The sequence below is a fragment of the Oncorhynchus tshawytscha genome, unplaced genomic scaffold (assembly GCF_018296145.1).
Source record: "Oncorhynchus tshawytscha isolate Ot180627B unplaced genomic scaffold, Otsh_v2.0 Un_contig_8446_pilon_pilon, whole genome shotgun sequence".
Classification (NCBI taxonomy): Eukaryota; Metazoa; Chordata; class Actinopteri; order Salmoniformes; family Salmonidae; genus Oncorhynchus; species Oncorhynchus tshawytscha.
In genome coordinates this window covers 137,501-161,242 of record NW_024609737.1, presented here as the reverse complement: position 1 = coordinate 161,242, position 23,742 = coordinate 137,501, and the positions used below count along the sequence as shown (strand labels likewise).

The 23,742-nt window shown below is 48.6% G+C and overlaps 1 protein-coding gene across 14 annotated transcripts in view; it reads right to left on the bottom strand.

The window, feature by feature from the left end:
* nav3 (neuron navigator 3) overlaps positions 1-23,742 on the bottom strand; it is a 245,240-nt gene that overhangs the window by 95,666 nt on the left and 125,832 nt on the right. For all 14 annotated transcript variants that reach the window (XM_042317404.1, XM_042317398.1, XM_042317393.1 and 11 more), the window contains 3 exons: positions 18,556-18,698; positions 6,026-7,109; positions 1,139-1,254 (listed from right to left, as the gene is read on the bottom strand). In XM_042317404.1, the coding sequence (XP_042173338.1) occupies positions 1,139-1,254; positions 6,026-7,109; positions 18,556-18,698 (1,343 nt within the window). The remainder of the gene's footprint in view (positions 1-1,138; positions 1,255-6,025; positions 7,110-18,555; positions 18,699-23,742) is intronic.

The following is a 23,742-nucleotide window of genomic DNA, read 5'->3' as shown; positions in this document are numbered from 1 at the left end:
ATCCGAACCCCGAATCTAACCTTATGAATAGTGAGGGAAAAACTAAACTGACCCAAGATCAGTGTCTGGAAGCAACACAATTGTCCTGATACAGAAGTGAACCACCATGGTTCCTCAGATTATCATCTACATACGTTCATCAAAAATAAATCAGTCATTCTGAGTAGAACGCAACTGCAAACATTTTCATAAATGAACAAATCAAAGCAGAAAGTTCAATGGAGTCTCACTGACCGCGGCGCTCATTGTGCCGTGACCACAGTGTGTATATTACAGGTTTGGCGATGTAAAAACACAACATTCCAGACATGGTACTTCGGCTGTGGCTTTGGAAAGGCATACATTTAGAGGACTAAAGTAGCACTATGTAGGGACCGTTCCCTTTGTAGACGACGATTTGGGGAGTCATTTGTTTTGTGACAGAACAATCTTTTGTTTTCCCATACCCAAATGACAAACCAGTTTATAGTAGAGCAAGGCCTAAGACATGCAGTGTGTTTAGTTAACATGCAGACCCACTAGGCAGGAATACATAGCAATAGATGTACTATGACTTGACAGATACCTGACCTGCAACACCAAAGCTACATAATAACACGTCATCATTTCCAAAGGACATCATCCACATTACATTTCCATCACATTGAAATTCTATCGGTCTCTGTGTAAATGCCAACGTGAGCTGCAGCCCAGCCCACCACCCAGATAATACAGATTCTATCTCTGTCTCCTGCAGCCTCGGGCCACTGTCTATCCGGATGAGCCGCCACGTCCCCACAGCTAGAACAAGACGCCGGGCTCCGGGGCATAACCGATGGCAACTGCGTAAACAAAGGGCCCCAGATGCCTCCAGTGTCCGCCAGTCGTTCCTGACCTTTTCCCTTCGCCGTGTGAGGCGGGGATCAAGGGACCCCCCATGCTACCTCAAACACAAACACGCACACACACGCATTCACCGGAAAGTACACACACAGACAATATACTGTAACACACACACACACACACACACACACACACACACACACACACACACACACACACACACACACACACACACACACACACACACACACACACACACACACACACACACACACACACACACACACACACACACGTGTCAGCGAGTGTTGCCTACCTGAGATTTCTTCCAGGCACTGCTTGGCAGTCTTGCTGTAGACCAGGTCTCCCTTGGTGGGGCTGAGGCAGTGGTCTGTGGGGGCCACCGTGGTACAGTCGTTCTCGGAGTACGTCCTGGGAGAAACAAACAAAGCCATGGTTATTCAGGGGCCGCATTGCATAGAGCGTTTGTTTTCATGTGGTAAAAAAACAGGACCCAGACTGAAATACTTCTATTTGTGCTTTTTCGTATTCTCAACAGATGAAGATGAATATCTCAGGAGGATCTCTTGGATGAAGTGAGGTTTTGTGGGTGAAGGGAGGAAGTTTGTCTCTCTATCTGTGTGTGTGTGCATGAACCTGCCTATGTGCAGCCAAAATCCACATACTGGCTTGCATTCCCTGTCTCCCTATAGCCCCTGGTCGAAAGTAGTGCACTAAAAAGGGAATAGGGTGCCATTTGGTAGGCAGCCTGTGTTTGTTCCCTTGCCTTGGGCAGAGATGTGAGAAACACAGCCAGACGTCCTGACGGCTGCTAGATAACTCTCCCTCACCGGCACACCCACAATAAAGCCTTTCCCCAGCCACCTGCACCGCCACAGATAAACTGGCAGCCACAGAATGCTGCATCAGCCAATGAGTTGAGCACTGTGAAACCTCGGTTTCTAACATCCGCCCTGTAAACTACTTCTAGCTACATAGAATTACACAGACAGAGACATGCAGAAATATGGCAGCAATCTGACAGCCTGGGGAGGGTATGTATTCTGACTACTCAGTTTAGGAATGTTTGTTAGAAAGATGTACAACAAGGATCTCACATCAGTCTAAAAATACCCTGAGAAATGTACTGAGAACAAAACAAAGCACAGCACAGCCAATCATAAGTGAGAATCTCAGGTCGAATCAGGTCAGAGAGAGGACGCAAATATAATGTTAACGTCACACAGCAGTGCCTTACAATCACCTCCCCGGCTGCTGTCAAAGGCGAAGGCAGGGGGACTGTAATCAACGAAACACAAACTACAGCTAACTGCTGCTGCCTCTGCTCTTCTCAGCCTATGGCCCGGCTGCTCTGCTGTGGCACAGGAGAGGGAAGAAACCTAATTGGCCCTGAAATGACGGTAAATTGCGGCGCAGCGGGAGGCCCTAAGTGCGAGGCCGCTGACAGTTCCTCCTCTGTCAGGCAGGTCGGCGGGGGCACACCTCCCTCCGGAAGAGAGTGAGAGAAACAGAGGAAAGGGGGAGGGAGGGAGACATGGGATACTATAGCCAAGATTGAACAAGCGAAGGGGAGAGGTAGGCAGGAGTGTGAGTGATCAGGTAGAACTGAGCATGTCAACCTGTTGGCTGCTGAGCCACAGAAGACGTGCTTTTCATTTTGGTTGATTGCATCCTGGTTAAGTAGCTGAGCCGCTCATGATTAAGACCTGACATGAATACAAAGTAGGAAAGAGATATGAAGAGAATCCCTTTTCAATGGCATGACATTACAGTGTATGTTGTGTGTTGCTTGTCTCCCATTTAATGCAGATGGAGAACAGGTTGGAGAACAACAGCCGTCACCTGCATCTGCCTATGAATGATAATCAGGGATGCCTGTTAATGGGCAAGACGGCAAGGTGCATTGGACGGATTAAGACGAATTCTCAATGGTGAGTCAGCGAGCAGCAGAGTGCATTGTGTGCCAAGGTTGAACCCTTTTTGGAAATCATACAGAAAGAGAAGAGAGGGAAAAGTTACTCGGAAGCCGATTATGGCTCGTTAATAGGATCCCCCCCCGCCCTCCCCCCCGAAGGCCAGAACTGTTGTTAGCACGCCCGCCATCACAGGCTCTGTCTCTGACATCACAAAGCCCCTACCCAGCGGCCCCCATCCAGTCGACAGATTGAAAGGTGGGAAATTATCTTTGATGGGCGGCATCCGTCGGGAATCAAGGCTTCCACCTCTCTCCAGACACTCTAATAATAGGGGTTATTTGGGGCGCCATGGGATGCAGAGATTCAATTGGTTGTACGCACATCAAGATGGAGTGTGACTGGACGAGCCAGCCCTCGTGTGTCTGTGTGTGACTGTAGGGCACCACATGCAGTCCCGTGGGCACAATGACAGAATGGGGGATGCGGATAAAGGAGTGGAAGTATGGAGGGATGGAGGAGGGCCTCTATTCTCTGTCTCCCCATGAAACCTGTTCTAGATGGATCACGATGAGAGATCAGTCAAGACGCAGCCTGCGTCCCTAATAGCTCCCTATTTCCTATATAGTGCACTACCTTAGAGCAGAGACCTGTGGGCCTCGGTCAAAAACAGGCCTCTGGTCAAAAGTAATGCACAAGACAGGGATACAATTGGGATCAGATGCATTTGATAAGATGAGTAAAGTTAAAAGACTGGAAATTCATCTTGGAGTATAACTGTCACTGTAGAAGAGGACATTTTAGACAAACATGCCCAATAATTCCCCTCAATTTCTCTAACAACGAGTCTCTAAACTGTCCAAATAAATCCTTTTTTTGTATTGTTCTCAACAAAGTTGAACTCCTTCGCAGAAATCAAGTGGCAAACAAGGTACATTTGCTGCATATAAACACCCAAATGATGGACGGTTCAGACACAAGTTCAGCTGAACTACGTCAGGTGGAACAGAGGGCCTTGGGGTAATGCTGCAGGCATAGACATCAGGACATGGAGGTAGTGAGGTTAGTTTGGACTGTCATTCTAACAACCTGCTGAGGTTAGTTTGGACTGTCATTATAACAACTTGCTGAGGTTAGTTTGGACTGTCATTCTAACAACCTGATGAGGTTAGTTTAGACTGTCATTATAACAACTTGCTGAGGTTAGTTTGGACTGTCATTCTAACAACCTGCTGAGGTTAGTTTGGACTGTCATTCTAACAACCTGCTGAGGTTAGTTTGACTGTCATTATAACAACCTGCTGAACAACTTGCTGGTTAGTTTGGACTGTCATTATAACAACTTGCTGAGGTTAGTTTGGACTGTCATTCTAACAACCTGATGAGGTTAGTTTGACTGTCATTATAACAACTTGCTGAGGTTAGTTTGGACTGTCATTCTAACAACCTGCTGAGGTTAGTTTGGACTGTCATTCTAACAACTTGCTGAGGTTAGTTTGGACTGTCATTCTAACAACCTGCTGAGGTTAGTTTGGACTGTCATTCTAACAACCTGAGGTTAGTTTGGACTGTCAGGCTGAGGTTAGTTTGGACTGTCATTCTAACAACCTGCTGAGGTTAGTTTGGACTGTCATTCTAACAACCTGCTGAGGTTAGTTTGGACTGTCATTCTAACAACCTGCTGAGGTTAGTTTGGACTGTCATTCTAACAACCTGCTGAGGTTAGTTTGGACTGTCATTCAACCTGCTGAACAACATTCTGCTGAGGTTAGTTTGGACTGTCATTCTAACAACCTGCTGAGGTTAGTTTGGACTGTCATTCTAACAACCTGCTGAGGTTAGTTTGGACTGTCATTCTAACAACCTGCTGAGGTTAGTTTGGACTGTCATTCTAACAACCTGCTGAGGTTAGTTTGGACTGTCATTCTAACAACCTGCTGAGGTTAGATTGGACTGTCATTCTAACAACCTGCTGAGGTTAGTTTGGACTGTCATTCTAACAACCTGCTGAGGTTAGTTTGGACTGTCATTCTAACAACCTGCTGAGGTTAGATTGGACTGTCATTCTAACAACCTGCTGAGGTTAGTTTGGACTGTCATTCTAACAACCTGCTGAGGTTAGTTTGGACTGTCATTCTAACAACCTGCTGAGGTTAGTTTGGACTGTCATTCTAACAACCTGCTGAGGTTCATTTGGACTGTCATTCTAACAACCTGCTGAGGTTAGTTTGGACTGTCATTCTAACAACCTGCTGAGGTTAGTTTGGACTGTCATTCTAACAACCTGCTGAGGTTAGTTTGGACTGTCATTCTAACAACCTGCTGAGGTTAGTTTGACTGTCATTCTAACAACCTGCTGAGGTTAGTTTGGAGAGCTGAGGGGAAGGCTGTGCACCAGAGCTGAGGGGAAGGCTGTGCACCAGAGCTGAGGGGAAGGCTGTGCACCAGAGCTGAGGGGAAGGCTGTGTCAAGAGCTGAGGGGAAGGCTGTGCACCAGAGCTGAGGGGAAGGCTGTGCACCAGAGCTGAGGGGAAGGCTGTGCAGCTGAGGGGAAGGCTGTGCACCAGAGCTGAGGGGAAGGCTGTGCACCAGAGCTGAGGGGAAGGCTGTGCACCAGAGCTGAGGGCTGTGCAAGGCTGTGCACCAGAGCTGAGGGGAAGGCTGTGCACCAGAGCTGAGGGGAAGGCTGTGCACCAGAGCTGAGGGGAAGGCTGTGCACCAGAGCTGAGGGGAAGGCTGTGCACCAGAGCTGAGGGGGGGAAGGCTGTGCACCAGAGCTGAGGGGAAGGCTGTGCACCAGAGCTGAGCTGAGGGTGCAAGGCTGTGGGGAAGGCACCAGAGCTGAGGGGAAGGCTGTGCACCAGAGCTGAGGGGAAGGCTGTGCACCAGAGCTGAGGGGAAGGCTGTGCACCAGAGCTGAGGGGAAGGCTGTGCACCAGAGCTCATTTGGGTAATTGTGATTTGATTGTGTATTTTTCTTTGTATTTTAAGTGAACATCCTACAAAGCCCTGTCTGTTAACAGTCTTGAAGACAAAGGCTGTCAGATGAGGATTCTTGGCTTGATGGGTTTACTCCCCCAGGTTACTCGTGGTATGGTGTAACTAGCTAATATAAAAACATGTCATAGCTTATGAACACACCAATCATTAGAGAGACCTTCGCCAGACCACTGCATTATACCCCAGCCCCATTGTCAAACAAAACAATCGCATGCACATACACAGACACGTACACACACGCACACTTGCACATACACAGACAGTCTTACCTATACATGAAGGGGGCGACGGTGGCTGTGTTGGGGTGGTTGTGCTGCTGCTGCTGGGGGAGCTGCACCGCTCCGTTCCCCCCCATGGCCCCGGGGGGCTGGGACAGGGCAGAGGTGCTGGTGGAAGACACCATGTTGCTCCGCCGGCCCTCCAGGCCCCCCAGGGAGCGCTGCTGCATGTAGTAGCCCCCCTGGCCCCCTTTAACCACCTTGGCCTTGTCCCCTTCCCTGCCCCCTCCACTACCACCCTGGGTGGCCTGGGCCTGGGTCTGGGCTTGACCGCCGGCCGGCTTCCCCGTAGCCGAGGGGGCCTTGAGCCCAGGCTTGGGGATTCCACTGGAGGTAGGGGGGATGGCGCTGTCCTTCTTGCCCGCTGAAGGCTTGCCTCCCTTGGGGATGAGGCTGGCGATCTTAGAGGTCTTCTTGGATGGATCCACCATGGGTTCCCGCGGTTCCTCTTTGGGAGGGGTGCTGGCCTTGCCTCCTTTGCTCCTGCTCTTATCCTCTTTGTCTTTGGGCTGGGGCAGGGACTTATTGCTGCCGCCGCTGGAGGGCGACGCGCCCTTCACACAGCCCTTATTGGCTGCTGCCAGGGAGGGGGGCGAGGCAGTCTTAGCCAGCTGCTTGGTGCTGTTGCTGCTGCTAGTACACATTGACGACATTGGCTCCGTTATGCTTAGCCCTTCCTCGCCGTACTCCGACATGTCATCCTCCTCCTGCAAGGCCATCTCGGCCACCGACGGCGAAGTCCGCGAGGCCGAGCGAGGGTTGATCATCCGGAACTTGTCCAGCATGGATCTCTGGGAGGCACCACCGCCAGCGACAGAGCCCGACTTGGGCGCCTCAGTCATGGGGGGCCGTAGGCGGTCGGAGGCGGGGGGTGGGGTGGGCGAGGGAGAGGGCGAGGTGGAGACCGAGAGCATGGAGGAGGTGGCACTGTGCTTCATGTTCATGGACTTGCTGCGCCAGGACTTGCCGGCGGTGGGGGAGGGGATGGCAGAGGCCAGCTGCTGCCCGCTGAGGCTGGTGGGCACTTGGGCACCTCCATTCATGCTGCAAGGCAGAGGGATGCTCTTCGCCAATTCTGCAAAGGAGACAAATAAACAGACACACAGTTACATCAACCATCTCAGGATCACAACTGGATCAATACATGCACATGTGGTCTCATATACTGAGAGAACAATTTGGATTGACAATTAAATGGCAGGTACTTTCTATGTAGAGCCAAATATTCACCATCATTGAGTCATCTACAACAGGGGTGTCAAACTCATTCCATGGAGGGCCTAGTGCCTGCAGATGTACATTTTGTACATTCATTGAAGCCCTAGACCACCAGGTGTGCGGAGTTCCTTACTAATTAGGGACCTTAATTCATCAATCAAATACAAAGGAGGAGGGAAAACCCGCAGACACTCGGCCCTCCGTGAAATGAGTCTGACACCTGTGATCTACAGCCTCTGGCACTTTGACAGAAGAACCATCATTGCAGTAAAAACACTCTCAAAAGTAGCACTCTATGATATAAAAGCACATAGGTTTTTCCCCAACGACAGGTATGACCAGAGTAGTCCATCACATGGGAGATTTCCATTGGCGTCACACTGGTGTCTCAAAGATGTTGTTGAACCCGGCCCAGGATCCACTACACTGTCACATTCACGCTTCTATTACATGAGCACAAGCAGAGAGAAGAAGAGAGGGGGAGAGAAGGAGAGAGAAGGAGAGAGGGGGAGAGAGGGTGAGAGAAGGAGAGAGGGTGAGAGAAGGAGAGAGGGGGAGAGAGAAGGAGAGAGGGGGAGAGAAGGAGAGAGGGGAGAGAAGGAGAGAGAAGGAGAGAGAGAGAGAAGGAGAGAGGGGGAGAGAAGGAGAGAGAGGTGAGAGAAGGAGAGAGGGGAGAGGAGAGTGGGGAGAGAGGAGAGAGGGGGAGAGAAGGAGAGAGAGAGAGAGGAGAGAGAGGGGAGAGAAGGAGAGAGAAGGAGAGAGGGGAGAAGGAGAGAGGAGAGAGGAGAGGGGAGAGAAGGAGAGAGGGGGAGAGAAGGAGAGAGGGGGAGAAGGAGAGAGGGGGAGAGAGGAGAGAGGGGGGGAGAGAGGAGAGAGAAGGAGAGAGAGGAGAGGGAGAGAGGGAGAGAGAAGGAGAGAGGGAGAAGGAGAGAGGAGGAGAGAGGGGAGAGAAGGAGAGAGAGGGGAGAGAAGGAGAGAGAGGGGGAAGAGAGAAGGAGAGCAGGGGAGAGAAGGAGAGCAGGGGAGAGAGAGAGGAGAGAGGGGGAGAGAGGAGAGAGGGGAGAGAGAGGAGAGAGGGTGAGAGAAGGAGAGAGGGAGAAGGAGAGAGGGGAGAGAGAGGGGGAGAGAAGGAGAGAGGGGAGAGAAGGAGAGAGGGGGAGAGAAGGATAGTGAGGGAGAGAGAAGGGGAGAGAAGGAGAGAGGGGGAGAGAAGGAGAGAGAGGGAGAGAGAGGAGAGAGGGGGATAAAAGGAGAGAGGGGGAGAGAAGGAGAGAGAGGGGAGAGAGAGAGGGGGGGTGAGAGAAATAGGGGTGAGAGAGAGGGGGAGAGAAGAGAGAGAGAGAGAAAAGAGAGAGAGATGTTGTTTGGATGGGTCAGCAGGCATTTTCTGCACGACAGGAGACAGACATAGAAAGGCTTGTCTTGCTCTCTCTGCTAGGCTGCAGGGGGGATTGGTTGGTAAGGATGGGGGGCATAGTCGGGGGGTAGGAACAAAAAAGAAACGGAGCAGATCGGCAGTGCGCTCTCCAAATCTTTCTCACTGCAAACAGAGATCCTAGTGCAGCAGTGCAGCCTGCTGCGCACTCAAGCAAAAAATTGACTCAGCAATTGATTCTGCAAAACCTAAAACTGTTGCCGTTTCCCCTTGTGACAGTGGGATGCCAGGCAATTCACCCCCTGGGCCAAAGCTGCCTGGTAACTTGGCAGGTGTCTAATGCCAACAGAAAATAAAAACATTTACTAGTGTGGCATTGGAAAGCAAGAATAGGTTGATACATTAATAAAACAACTGTATACTCGCTTTCAAATGAACCGGGGTGTTTCAGAATGCACACACACACACACACACACACACACACACACACACACACACACACACACACACACACACACACACACCCACACACACACACACACACACACACACACACACACACACACACACACACACACACACACACACACAGAGAGACACAGACACACATACTCTATGATGTGTCGGCGCTACACTAGACAGACACAACCCCGCCCCACGCACACCCATCCGTCAGGAGCGTGAGACAACCGATGGTCCCGTTAGCCGCTCAGCAGTGGCTCTGACCTTCTGAAGGACCCCCATTTCTCCTCTCTAGTGGGTGTTCAGATCATCATCAATCCCTTAGCAGACGCCTCCCAGCCCCTACACTGTGCTTTCCATGGAGATACATTAATACTGTACTGGCACTTTCTACCAAGGGGAGAAGTTAGTGATAGGAAATGCATTGCAACCTTAAGGATTATACAATATACTGTATGTACAAAAGTATGTGGACACCCCTTCAAATTAGTGGATTTGGCTATTTCAGCCACATCCGTTGCTTACAGGTGTATACAATCGAGCACACAGCCATTGAATCTCCATAGACAAACATTGGCAGTAGAATGAATTACAAGCAACAACAGCTCAGCCACGAAGTGGTAGGATACACAAGCTCACAGAACAGAACCACAGAGTGTTGAAGTGCATTGCGCGTAAATATCGTCTGTCCTCAGTTGCAACACTCACTACGGAGTTCCAAACTGCCTCTGGAAGCAACGTCAGCAGTCGGGAGCTTCATGAAATGGGTTTCCATGGCTGAGCATCCGCACACAAGCCTAAGATCACCATGCGCAATGCCACCATTGGACTCTGGAGCTGTGAAATCGCGTTCTCTGGAGTGATGAATCACGCTTCACCATCTGGCAGTCCGAAGGACTAACGTTTTTTTTTTCGCGGATGCCAGGACAACACTACCTGCCCGAATGCATAGTGCCAACTGTAAAGTTTGGTGGAGGATGAATAATAGTCTGTGGGTGTTTTTCATGGTTCGGGCTAGGCCCCTTAGTTCCAGTGAAGGGAAATCTGACATTCTAGATGATGGAAGCAAGACCCCGCAGCAATGTTCCAACATGTAGTGGAAAGCATGTCCAGAAGAGTGGGGGCTGTTATAACAGCAAAGGGGGGACCAATTCCATATTAATGCTCAGAATTTTGGAATGAGATGTTTGATGAGCAAGGTGTCCACATACATTTTGAGCATGTAGTGTATGTTTTCCTTCTACTGTTGATTGATGTAGTGTCAAACAGCAGGGACATGCTGGGATTCACATTCACAATATAGAACTGCCTGTCCTCTCCATCTCCTCATTCAGCTCTACTCTCCATTGACGACAGTACTTCTCAAAGGATGCTAGACGATTTATGGAACCACATTATTTTCAAACCTGCATGGTGGAATTCTATCTATGCTGAGTCATAAGCACAACAATATAGCTGAACTGGTGGCCTTTCCAGGGACGCAGCCTCAGCCTGAGAAACCGTGATTCTCCCTAACCGTGTAGTATTTTCCCCAGAGGCGAGGGAAGGAGAAGGGCTTTAGCTGCCGCGACGCGAGGCCTCGGAACACTTAATCAGCTTAGGATCTGGGCCACAGCCTTTAAAACCTTACGACGCCTGTAAACGTGTCAGTCTGTGGGAGGAACATGTAAGCTGGCACACGCCAAGTCATCTCTTTAAAGACCAGCCTGTGTGTGTGTGTGTGTGTGTGTGTGTATGTGTGTGAGTGTTTAAGAATCTCACTTAACCCTTACATCTAAGAAGCCCAGTCATTCTTGTGATAGGGTGACAGAGCTTTCCCTCACACCATGGAAACAGCCGTGAAAGTTGGGCAACAGAAATGCCACGCTTGATTTGATTTCTTTGTCGGAGTAGCGGGCAACACTGTGATAAGATTGTGAATGATGGCCGAAGTGTTTGGGATTCAGTATGTGCGGCCAGCGAATTAACCATGTCTTTAAAGATAACAGGGGCCCGAAGGATGACATTTCATACCAATCGGCTGACGCCACCAACGCCCCAGAGAAGAAGTAGAGACTTGGCGTTACCATAGCAACACACTCTTTCACAACCGCTTACTTCATCGGCTGAGAGTGAAATGTCACTTCTGCTGGCTGGGCGCTGGACCCTCACACGTCTGCTGCTCAGTGCTCACACACCCATCGTGTGGCACGCAAACACACACACACATGCCCCTCCCCACACACACACACCCTGCCCCTACACACACACACGCCGCCCCGTGCCTACACACACACACACACACACACACACACACACACACACACACACACACACACACACACACACACACACACACACACACACACACACACACACACACACACACACACACACACACAGTGAGCTGAGTAAATCCTCTTGTAATAAACACCAAATCCCTATATCTGTGAGCCTGCCCTCATTTTCTCTCCCTTTGGACAGCTGGAATTGTCCCCAATGGCACACTACTCCCTATATAGTGTACTTAATAGGGAATAGGTTGTCATTTGGGATGCAGATCCTGTCACCCTGAGCTGGCCTGCACTAGCCTGCAGCTCTTGCTTTTTACATGATCTCTTCAGACAGGCTCTTCTGCCACGACTAGACTCTCAATTCCCTGTCTTTTGCTAAAGGTTTGGCTGCGTCATTGAAATTTCTCTGAGATTTCCTTGGAATTGTTTGATTTGACCCCCAAATCTAAAGCCTCCGACCTCGCAGGGATGAGGGGGAGGCCTCTTATTTACAGTGGGCCTAAAGTTGAGTCCTTAGGCTGGGGTCAAACTCTCACTCCCAATGATATAACTCCCCCATTGGCAAACTGTTGAGGAGAGCGACTGACGACTGGCCATGTTACACAAGGCTGATTAAAATAGATTGGAAATGTGTTGAGCTGCATACAAAGAAAACAATAGATATCCACAAAAACATTCTGGATCACACACATTAAAACAGACCTGTATCAAGACTAAGGATTGGAATTGCAATATTAAGTACAACATTAAATGCTTAAGTACCAGGCTGATTCATGAGCATGGACATGACTCCTGAGTTTAACACTGGACTAGTGACTGATAGACAAAAAGCAGACTGCCTCTTCATGTACACCATGCAATTAGCTCCCCCAGGTCATACTGCCAGTGAGTAGTGAGAGAGAGGGGAGATAGACAACATACTGCCAGTGAGAGAGAGGGGAGATAGACAACATACTGCCAGTGAGTAGTGAGAGAGAGGGGAGATAGACAACATACTGCCAGTGAGAGGAGGAGGGAGATAGACAACATACTGCCAGTGAGTAGTGAGAGAGGGGGAGACAGACAACATACTGCCAGTGAGAGGAGGAGAGATAGACAACATACTGCCAGTGAGAGGGAGGGGGGAGATAGACAACATACTGCCAGTGAGAGGGAGGGGGGGAGATAGACAACATACTGCCAGTGAGAGGGAGGGGGGAGACAGACAACATACTGCCAGTGAGAGGGAGGGGAGATAGACAACATACTGCCAGTGAGAGGGAGGGGAGATAGACAACATACTGCCAGTGAGAGGGAGGGGAGATAGACAACATACTGCCAGTGAGAGGGAGGGGGGGAGATAGACAACATACTGCCAGTGAGAGGGAGGGAGACAGACAACATACTGCCAGTGAGTAGTGAGAGGGGGAGATAGACAACATACTGCCAGTGAGAGGGAGGGGAGATAGACAACATACTGCCAGTGAGAGGGAGGGGAGACAGACAACATACTGCCAGTGAGAGGGAGGGGAGACAGACAACATACTGCCAGTGAGAGGGAGGGCCAGAGGGGAGATAGACAACATACTGCCAGTGAGAGGGAGGGGGGAGACAGACAACATACTGCCAGTGAGAGGGAGGGGAGACAGACAACATACTGCCAGTGAGAGGAGAGGGGGGAGATAGACAACATACTGCCAGTGAGAGGGAGGGGAGATAGACAACATACTGCCAGTGAGAGGGAGGGAGATAGACAACATACTGCCAGTGAGAGGGAGGGGAGATAGACAACATACTGCCAGTGAGAGGGAGGGGAGATAGACAACATACTGCCAGTGAGAGGGAGGGGAGATAGACAACATACTGCCAGTGAGAGGGAGGGGAGACAGACAACATACTGCCAGTGAGTAGTGAGAGAGAGGGAGATAGACAACATACTGCCAGTGAGAGGGAGGGGAGATAGACAACATACTGCCAGTGAGAGGGAGGGGGAGACAGACAACATACTGCCAGTGAGAGGGAGGGGGAGACAGACAACATACTGCCAGTGAGTAGTGAGAGAGAGGGGGAGATAGACAACATACTGCCAGTGAGAGGGAGGGGAGACAGACAACATACTGCCAGTGAGAGGGAGAGGGGGAGACAGACAACATACTGCCAGTGAGAGGGAGGGAGATAGACAACATACTGCCAGTGAGAGGAGGGGAGACAGACAACATACTGCCAGTGAGAGGGAGGGGAGATAGACAACATACTGCCAGTGAGAGGGAGGGGAGACAGACAACATACTGCCAGTGAGAGGGAGGGGAGATAGACAACATACTGCCAGTGAGTAGTGAGAGAGAGGGGAGATAGACAACATACTGCCAGTGAGAGGGAGGGGAGACAGACAACATACTGCCAGTGAGAGGGAGGGGAGACAGACAACATACTGCCAGTGAGAGGGAGGGGAGATAGACAACATACTGCCAGTGAGTGAGAGGAGGGGAGACAGACAACATACTGCCAGTGAGAGGGAGGGGAGACAGACAACATACTGCCAGTGAGAGGGAAGGGGAGATAGACAACATACTGCCAGTGAGAGGGAGGGGAGACAGACAACATACTGCCAGTGAGAGGGAGGGGAGACAGACAACATACTGCCAGTGAGAGGGAGGGGAGATAGACAACATACTGCCAGTGAGAGGAGGGGAGACAGACAACATACTGCCAGTGAGAGGAGGGAGACAGACAACATACTGCCAGTGAGAGGGAGGGGAGATAGACAACATACTGCCAGTGAGAGGGAGGGAGGGAGACAGACAACATACTGCCAGTGAGAGGGAGGGAGACAGACAACATACTGCCAGTGAGAGGAGAGAGGGGAGACAGACAACATACTGCCAGTGAGAGGAGAGAGGGGGAGACAGACAACATACTGCCAGTGAGAGGAGAGGGGGGAGACAGACAACATACTGCCAGTGAGAGGAGAGAGAGGCCAGTGAGACAGACAACATACTGCCAGTGAGTAGTGAGAGAGGGGAGATAGACAACATACTGCCAGTGAGAGGGAGGGGAGACAGACAACATAGCCAGTGAGAGAGAGGGGAGACAGACAACATACTGCCAGTGAGAGGGAGGGGAGACAGACAACATACTGCCAGTGAGTAGTGAGAGAGAGGGGAGACAGACAACATACTGCCAGTGGGTAGTGAGAGAGAGGGGAGACAGACAACATACTGCCAGTGAGTAGTGAGAGAGAGGGGAGATAGACAACATACTGCCAGTGAGTAGTGAGAGAGAGGGGAGACAGACAACATACTGCCAGTGAGTAGTGAGAGAGAGGGGAGATAGACAACATACTGCCAGTGAGTAGTGAGAGAGAGGGGAGATAGACAACATACTGCCAGTGAGTAGTGAGAGAGAGGGGAGATAGACAACATACTGCCAGTGAGTAGTGAGAGAGAGGGGAGATAGACAACATACTGCCAGTGAGTAGTGAGAGAGAGGGGAGATAGACAACATACTGCCAGTGAGAGGGAGGGGAGACAGACAACATACTGCCAGTGGGTAGTGAGAGAGAGGGGAGATAGACAACATACTGCCAGTGGGTAGTGAGAGAGAGGGAGACAGACAACATACTGCCAGTGAGTAGTGAGAGAGAGGGAGACAGACAACATACTGCCAGTGAGAGGAGACAACATACTGCCAGTGAGACAGACAACATACTGCCAGTGGGTAGTGAGAGAGAGGGGAGACAGACAACATACTGCCAGTGGGTAGTGAGAGAGAGGGGAGACAGACAAACGACACAAACACCAAGAAAGAAGGACCATGGAGTTGACTGTTCCCACCAGGGGAGACATTAGCTCTGTTTAGGTGGTAATGTAGGGTGTGAGTAATGCTTTAAACGGTGCAAAGGGGGTACTGAGGAAACAGAAAAACCTTCACTCCCTTTCTGGATGGGGGATTCATGTGTCCCAAATGGCATCCTATTCAATATATAGTGCACTACTTTTGACTAGAGTTCTATGGGCCGTGCTAAAAAGTAGTTAACTATAAAGGGAATAGGGTGCAATTTGGGAGACACCCACTGTGACAACAGGTCTGGGCAAATGGGACACAGGGGACAGTGAAGGCACTTGTGTAAATCTAGTGGGCTGGCTCTGGCCAAAATAAACAGGGTCGGTGACCGGGGTCTGTTCATGGTTGGTAGACTGTTGTTCTCTGTTAACAGAGGAATATATATATATATATATATATATATATATATATATATATAGAGAGAGAGAATATATAGAGAGATAGATAGAGATAGAGAGAGAGAGAGAGAGAGAGAGAGAGACAGAGAGAGAGAGAGAGAGAGAGAGAGACAGAGAGAGAGAGAGAGAGAGAGAGAGAGACAGAGAGAGAGAGAGAGAGAGAGAGAGAGAGAGAGAGAGAGAGAGAGAGAGAGAGAGAGAGAGAGAATGGAGATGCATGAGGAAAAAGAGGACAGCCCTCCTGCTCTCCCTTTGACTGGCCCTGAACTGACACTCTTAACTGACACCGCAACTCCACCGACGACTGCAACTCCACCGACGACCGCAACTCTACCGACGACCGTAACTCTGCCGACGACCGTAACTCTGCCGACGACCGTAACTCTACCGACGACCGTAACTCTGCCGACGACCATAACTCTACTGATGACCATAACTCTACTGATGACCATAACTCTACTGATGACCATAACTCTACTGATGACCATAACTCTCCCGACACCCATAACTCTACCGACGACCATTACTCTACTGACGACCGTAACTCTACCGAAGACCGTAACTCTACTGACGACCGTAACTCTACTGACGACCGTTACTCTACCGGCGACCGTTACTCTACCGACGACCGTAACTCTGTTACTCTACAAATTCGACCGTTACTCTACAGACGACCGTTACTCTACCGACGACCGTAACTCTACAGATGACCGTTACTCTACCGACGAGCCCCACCGTTACTCTACCGGCGACCGTAACTCTACAGGCGACCGTTATTCTACCGACGACCGTAACTCTACCGGCGACTGTAACTCTACCGTACCGTTACTCTACCGGCGACTGTAACTCTACCGACGACCGTTACTCTACCGACCGTAACTCTACCGACGACCGTAACTCTACAGATGACCGTAACTCTACCGACAACCGTAACTCTACAGACGACCGTTACTCTACCGACGACCGTTACTCTACCGGACGACCGTAACTCTACCGGACGACCGTAACTCTACAGACGCCTCTACCGACGTTACTCTACCGTCGACCGTAACTCTACAGACGACCGTAACTCTACCGACGACCGTTACTCTACGGATGACCGTAACTCTACGGACGACCGTAACTCTACGGACGACCGTAACTCTACGGACGACCGTAACTCTACCGACGACCGTAACTCTACCGGCGGCCGTTACTCTACGGATGACCGTAACTCTACGGACGACCGTAACTCTACGGACGACCGTTACTCTACAGACGACCGTAACTCTACCGACGACCGTAACTCTACCGACGACCGTAACTCTACAGACGACCGTAACTCTACCGACGACCGTAGCTCTACCGATGACCGTAACTCTACGGACGACCGTAACTCTATGGGACGACCGTAACTCTACAGGACGACCGTAACTCTACCGGACGACCGTAACTCTACGGATGACCGTTATTCTACAGACGACCGTAACTCTACCGGACGACCGTTACTCTACGGATGACCGTAACTCTACGGACGACCGTAACTCTACCGACCGTTACTCTACGGAGAGACGACCGTAACTCTACCGACGACCGTAACTCTACAGACGACCGTAACTCTACCGACGACCGTAGCTCTACCGACGACCGTAACTCTACGGACGACCGTAACTCTACGGACGACCATAACTCTACAGATGACCGTAACTCTACCGACGACCGTAACTCTATGGATGACCGTTATTTTACAGACGACCGTAACTCTACAGATGACTGTAACTCTACCGATGACCGTAACTCTACGGACGACCGTAACTCTACCGACGACCGTAACTCTACAGACGACCGTAACTCTACCGACGACCGTAACTCTACCGACGACCGTAACTCTACCGACGACCGTAACTCTACCGACGACCGTAACTCTACCGACGACCATTACTCTGTGATAGTGACAGAGGGATGAAGGGAGACGTGAATATAAAGGGAATGTTACCAACACTGTACGATCATTGTAAAATACTGAGAGACAAATATTCAATATCTACGAACATGATGTAAGCTTAAAGAACCACTAGGTAGGGGGTCGTTAAGAAAAGAAGAGCCTTGTTGAAGCCTATTTTTCCCCAAGCCCATAGGGCCCTGGTCAAAAGTAGTGCACTATATAGGGAACAGGCTGCCATTCGGGACACAGACAAATAATTTCATCCACTTACTTTCGGATAAAAGTAATATGAAAATAATAAAATAAGGAAAGTGAATGTGTGACAAAATCTGTCATCATGGCAGGTTATTATGCTTGGTGGAGCGTGGTGTGATTCAGCCCCACAGCTCTGCAGTCTAACCACTACCACTCTCCATGCTGTGAAATGCACTGTCTTGCCTTCTCCCTAAAGGAATACCCTACAACTCTAGTCAACTACACTGCTGATCTGATTCAGCAGACTGGTTCATGTGGAGTGTGCTGGCGGGTGCTGCTCTGTCCAGTCCACTGTGTTTATCAGTGGCGCCACCTAGTGAATGTTGTGGACCATGCGCTCAAAAATATAAATGCTGAAAGCTACTGACAGACCCTGAGGAAAACAGCTGTAGAAACGCAGGGGTAAGATAATGAACACACACACACACAGAGCTAGTGTTGTGCTGAAAGGACCACATGTATTCTCAGGGAAACACACAAGAGAATACACACTTCAGCATCTGTGGATAAATGTGGAGGTTTACTTCTGATGCCACAGCTGGAGCGCAGTCATAAGTCCCAGTACTAGAGGTTTTCCTTATCCTGTTTAAACCTTATGGAAGGTGAGTTTAGACACGGCCATATCCCCATTTTCACACTATTGTGCCGATCCTAATCAAACTGCGCTGGTTTTACATTGTGTCTTTTTTCATCAAGGTGCCAGCAACCGTGTAACCAGGCTAGATTAGAACAGTTTGGTTTGGCTCGGCTCATATGGCTCAGGCCTGCTTCTACCTGATTCTAGGTTCACCTACCTCTGTCATTGCCACTAGCATACTGGAGAGGCTTGCTCTTATCGATGCTGTTAAAGCTCTGACTCCTCCTGTTGAGGTTGGAGGATCCTTGGCCCTTGGGGGCCACGCTGCCTGCAGCGGACACCCTGGTCGGCCCTGGCAACCTGCAGACGAAAACACAGCGGGTGAGGAGAAAGCGTGAACAGTCACAAAGCAACAAAAATAAATGTCTAGCTAGGTAGTGTGTTTGTGTTGTGCTGAAAGGACCATTATGTTCTCTCTGGGACATGCATAAGAGCCCACACACGGATACACAGATGTACACACACACACACACACACACACACACACACACACACACACACACACACACACACACACACACACACACACACACACACACACACACACACACACACACACACACACACACACACACACACACACACACACACACACACACACACACACACACACACAGAGCTAGTGTTGTGCTGAAAGGACCACGTGTATTCTCAGGGAAACACACAAGAGAATACACACTTCAGCATCTGTGGATAAATGTGGATGTTTACTTCTGATGCCACAGCTGGAGCGCAGTCATAAGTCCCAGAGGGGGGAGAGGCCATAGGCTCATTATTCCATTAGAGACTCGTTAAAGCATGCTAACGGATCTCACAGTCCACTACACTGACACTGACAGAGCAAGGTCTTCTCAGTACTGCAACCAAACAACCTCCTGATTGGTTAAACACTGAGATTAACCAATCAGCATGGCTCAAAGGCTCAATGTAACACGCACGGAATGCACCCACAGTCCTTGAGTCAAGCTGGACACTTCAATGCATCTGGCGAGGTAACTGCCTCGGGCAGTAATAAATGAATGGTCATCATGAGTCTGGGAACTTTTACTTTGATTTGGATGTTTTATCAGTGAGATAATTGACCTGGAAAATATGTTGCTGACGTCCAACTTTGCAGATGGACTCGTTGACCTTTACGAGGAAGTGAAATCTATACAAATCTGCCTTTGTCCTGGAAAAACATGATCACATCTCAAAGAAAATGATCTAATCACATGACCATTACAACATATCAATATGAAGTTCATACAGTTTTGATTACCGGTCCGCAAAACACACAAAACCTTCATTCATGCCCTAAACACACAGGACAACCTCCAGGCCTCTTTAGAGTGATACAGAAAAAAATTAATCTGGTTTCAGAGAGAGAGAGAAAGATAAATAAAGAATGAGAGAGAAAGAGAGACCTGGTGAACAGTATGAACTGCTCTGTGTTGTTTCATGAAAGATGCTAAGGCCATTTCCCCATGGGAATTCCATCATCTAAACTACCCCACTATCCAATCCACATCATTTATGTCTGGCCCTTTAAAACTGACACTCCTAAAAGCTTGGCAATTAAAGGGGAGTATGAGAGTTTAATTAGGCATCGTATCCCTGGACAAAGAGACTTAACAACAGCACATAAACCTGTCACAGAAGCAGAATGAGGAAGCTTGAGGGACTAGATGGCAATGTGAAGTAATGGCTAAGGGTCAAAACAACACAACCAGAGAATTAACATCTTGGCCCTGTGGTAATGCATCTAGGGAAACGACTCTATTAAGTCCCAAATGACAACCTATTCCCTTTATAGTGCACTACTTACAGTAGGGCTCTGGTCAAAAGTAGTGTACTCTATAGGGACTAGGGTGTCATTTGAGATGCTGCCTCTCGCTCTCTCCTACTGAATTTAAACCACAGAGGAGACAGTCATCTGTTTGATAGTAAACATGACTGTGTGTGTCAAACAGACAATAAAACACACATTCGTACGCGGCTAAAACTGTGGTGGCAGAAATCATACTGTGACGAGTAAACGTGTACCTTCTTGTTTCTGTTTCAGAGTAAAAAGCCAACTCACAACGCAGACAATGGATGGAGTCAACCCATACGTCATGTAATGAATGATGGAACCAGAGTAACACCAACTCCTTCTGTTGTGACATAGGAGTCTCTTAACTCCAGTCTTCAACCCAAGGATCAATGCATTACTCAACAATGCATTACTGCATTACTCTGTGTCCCAAACGGCACCCTACAATGTCTTGGTCCAGTGACTGAGGAGTCTGGCTGCTTCTAGACATCATTGGGTTGGAAAACGGACAGATGGTAAAATGAAAAAGCAGGTGATGTAGATATGCTAGAAGCTCCATCCACTTGGTAATGATACACTTTCATCACCCTGTCAATACATATTTCACCACATCCTGCCACCAATGCATCATGATCAGAAATAATAACGTACAACTAAGATATAATCCTTCATTTCCGGGACGGGGCTAACGAAGATGTATCTGATGTCCCTCCTGGCTGCCTGTGTTCCAAATGGCACCCTATTCCTTATTTAGTGAACTATTTCTGACCAGTGCCATTTGGGATGCAGCCGGGGTCTCCAGCACTCAGTTCTATTTTTAAGACGGAGAAGAGGGAGAGGGGTGGCCAGACACATTATTCTCCCTGTCAGACAGGGCTAGAGGAAACGGCTTCAAACTGACAGGGTGTCTCTGTGCTCACTGCAAAACAACCCCCCCCCCAAAAAAAAAATATATAAAATGGGACAGATAACAGACTCAATACACACATGTACAAACACATGCAACCACCAACCCACCCACCCAGGCTGAGAGGGGCACCTGGAGACCCGTGAGCTGAATAAGCATGACTTCATGAGTGCATGTGTGTAATGTCAAATATAACCAGGCAGAAGGGATGGGGGGGCAGAGAGAGAGAGAACGAGAGAGAGAGGAGATGGAGCGAGAGCGCCCACTTGAACAGAAGACCCTGCCATCTGCTCAGCCCATTATCTATATTAGTGAGAGAGAGCGTGTGTGTGTCTGTGTGTATGTGTTTGACAGTACATACCTATGCGAAAGATAATGAGTATTATCAGTATGAAACAGACACAGTATGTGTAAAACAAAATGTGTGTGTCTGCTTCTGGCAGGAAGCTCAGGGGAGTCAGTCAAATTGAATAACAGGTTTCTTAGCAAGTCAGCACATCTGTCGCTGTATATTCAGGACAATTACCAAAGCTTCCCTGGAATCGCTTCTATCAGCATCACAGACAGGTGCTTTAGGCTGCGGACAAGCGGTCAAACACCGCCCCCTGCTGCGAACACGCTGAATTTAAATGGCAATTTATTTTTTAAAGTGCCGTTAGTTGAGGGTGAGATGCCGAAACACTGTCAACACACCAGGGGTGTACCATTAGTGCCTCACTATAGCAAAATGAAACAAAATGCTTTGCAACAGAAAACATTTTCCAACAAGTTCAGGTAGTCCCTCCCCATTTGTCTTTTTGATTCTGCTTGGTTCCTAGTGAATAGGACCCAGGTAAGCAGGTTTACTGAGAGTGGAGTAGGGATTTTAAGCTCAAAATCAATTGAAGAGGCTTGTTTGCACACTTTACACAACTCTAGGAGCATAGAAACACTTTACACAACTCTAGGAGCATAGAAACACTTTACACATCTCTAGGAGCATAGAAACACTTTACACAGCTCTAGGAGCATAGAAACACTTTACACAGCTCTAGGAGCATAGAAACACTTTACACAGCTCTAGGAGCATAGAAACACTTTACACAGCTCTAGGAGCATAGAAACACTTTACACATCTCTAGGAGCATAGAAACACTTTACACAGCTCTAGGAGCATAGAAACACTTTACACAGCTCTAGGAGCATAGAAACACTTTACACAGCTCTAGGAGCATAGAAACACTTTACACAGCACTAGGAGCATAGTAACACTTTACACAACTCTAGGAGCATAGAAACACTTTACACAACTCTAGGAGCATAGAAACACTTTACACAGCTCTAAGAGCATAGAAACACTTTACACAGCTCTAGGAGCATAGAAACACTTTACACAGCTCTAGGAGCATAGAAACACTTTACACATCTCTAGGAGCACAGAAACACTTTACACAGCTCTAGGAGCATAGAAGAAACACTTTACACAGCTCTAGGAGCATAGAGGAAACACTTTACACAGCTCTAGGAGCATAGAGGAAACATTTTACACAGCTCTAGGAGCATAGAGGAAACATTTTACACAACTCTAGGAGCATAGTAACACTTTACACAACTCTAGGAGCATAGTAACACTTTACACAACTCTAGGAGCATAGTAACACTTTACACAACTCTAGGAGCATAGAGGAAACACTTTACACAGCTCTAGGAGCATAGAAACACTTTACACAGCTCTAGGAGCATAGTAACACTTTACACAGCTCTAGGAGCATAGAGGAAACACTTTACACAACTCTAGGAGCATAGAGGAAACACTTTACACAACTCTAGGAGCATAGAAACACTTTACACAACTCTAGGAGCATAGAGGAAACACTTTACACAGCTCTAGGAGCATAGTAACACTTTACACAGCTCTAGGAGCATAGAGGAAACATTTTACACAACTCTAGGAGCATAGAAACACTTTACACAGCTCTAGGAGCATAGTAACACTTTACACAGCTCTAGGAGCATAGAGGAAACACTTTACACAGCTCTAGGAGCATAGAGGAAACACTTTACACAACTCTAGGAGCATAGTAACACTTTACACAACTCTAGGAGCATAGAGGAACACTTTACACAACTCTAGGAGCATAGTAACACTTTACACAACTCTAGGAGCATAGAAACACTTTACACAGCTCTAGGAGCATAGAAACACTTTACACAGCTCTAGGAGCATAGAAACACTTTACACAACTCTAGGAGCATAGAAACACTTTACACAACTCTAGGAGCATAGAAACACTTTACACAGCTCTAGGAGCATAGTAACACTTTACACAACTCTAGGAGCATAGTAACACTTTACACAGCTCTAGGAGCATAGTAACACTTTACACAACTCTAGGAGCATAGAAACACTTTACACAGCTCTAGGAGCATAGAAACACTTTACACAACTCTAGGAGCATAGTAACACTTTACACAACTCTAGGAGCATAGAAACACTTTACACAGCTCTAGGAGCATAGTAACACTTTACACAACTCTAGGAGCATAGAAACACTTTACACAGCTCTAGGAGCATAGAAACACTTTACACAGCTCTAGGAGCATAGAAACACTTTACACAGCTCTAGGAGCATAGAAACACTTTACACAGCTCTAGGAGCATA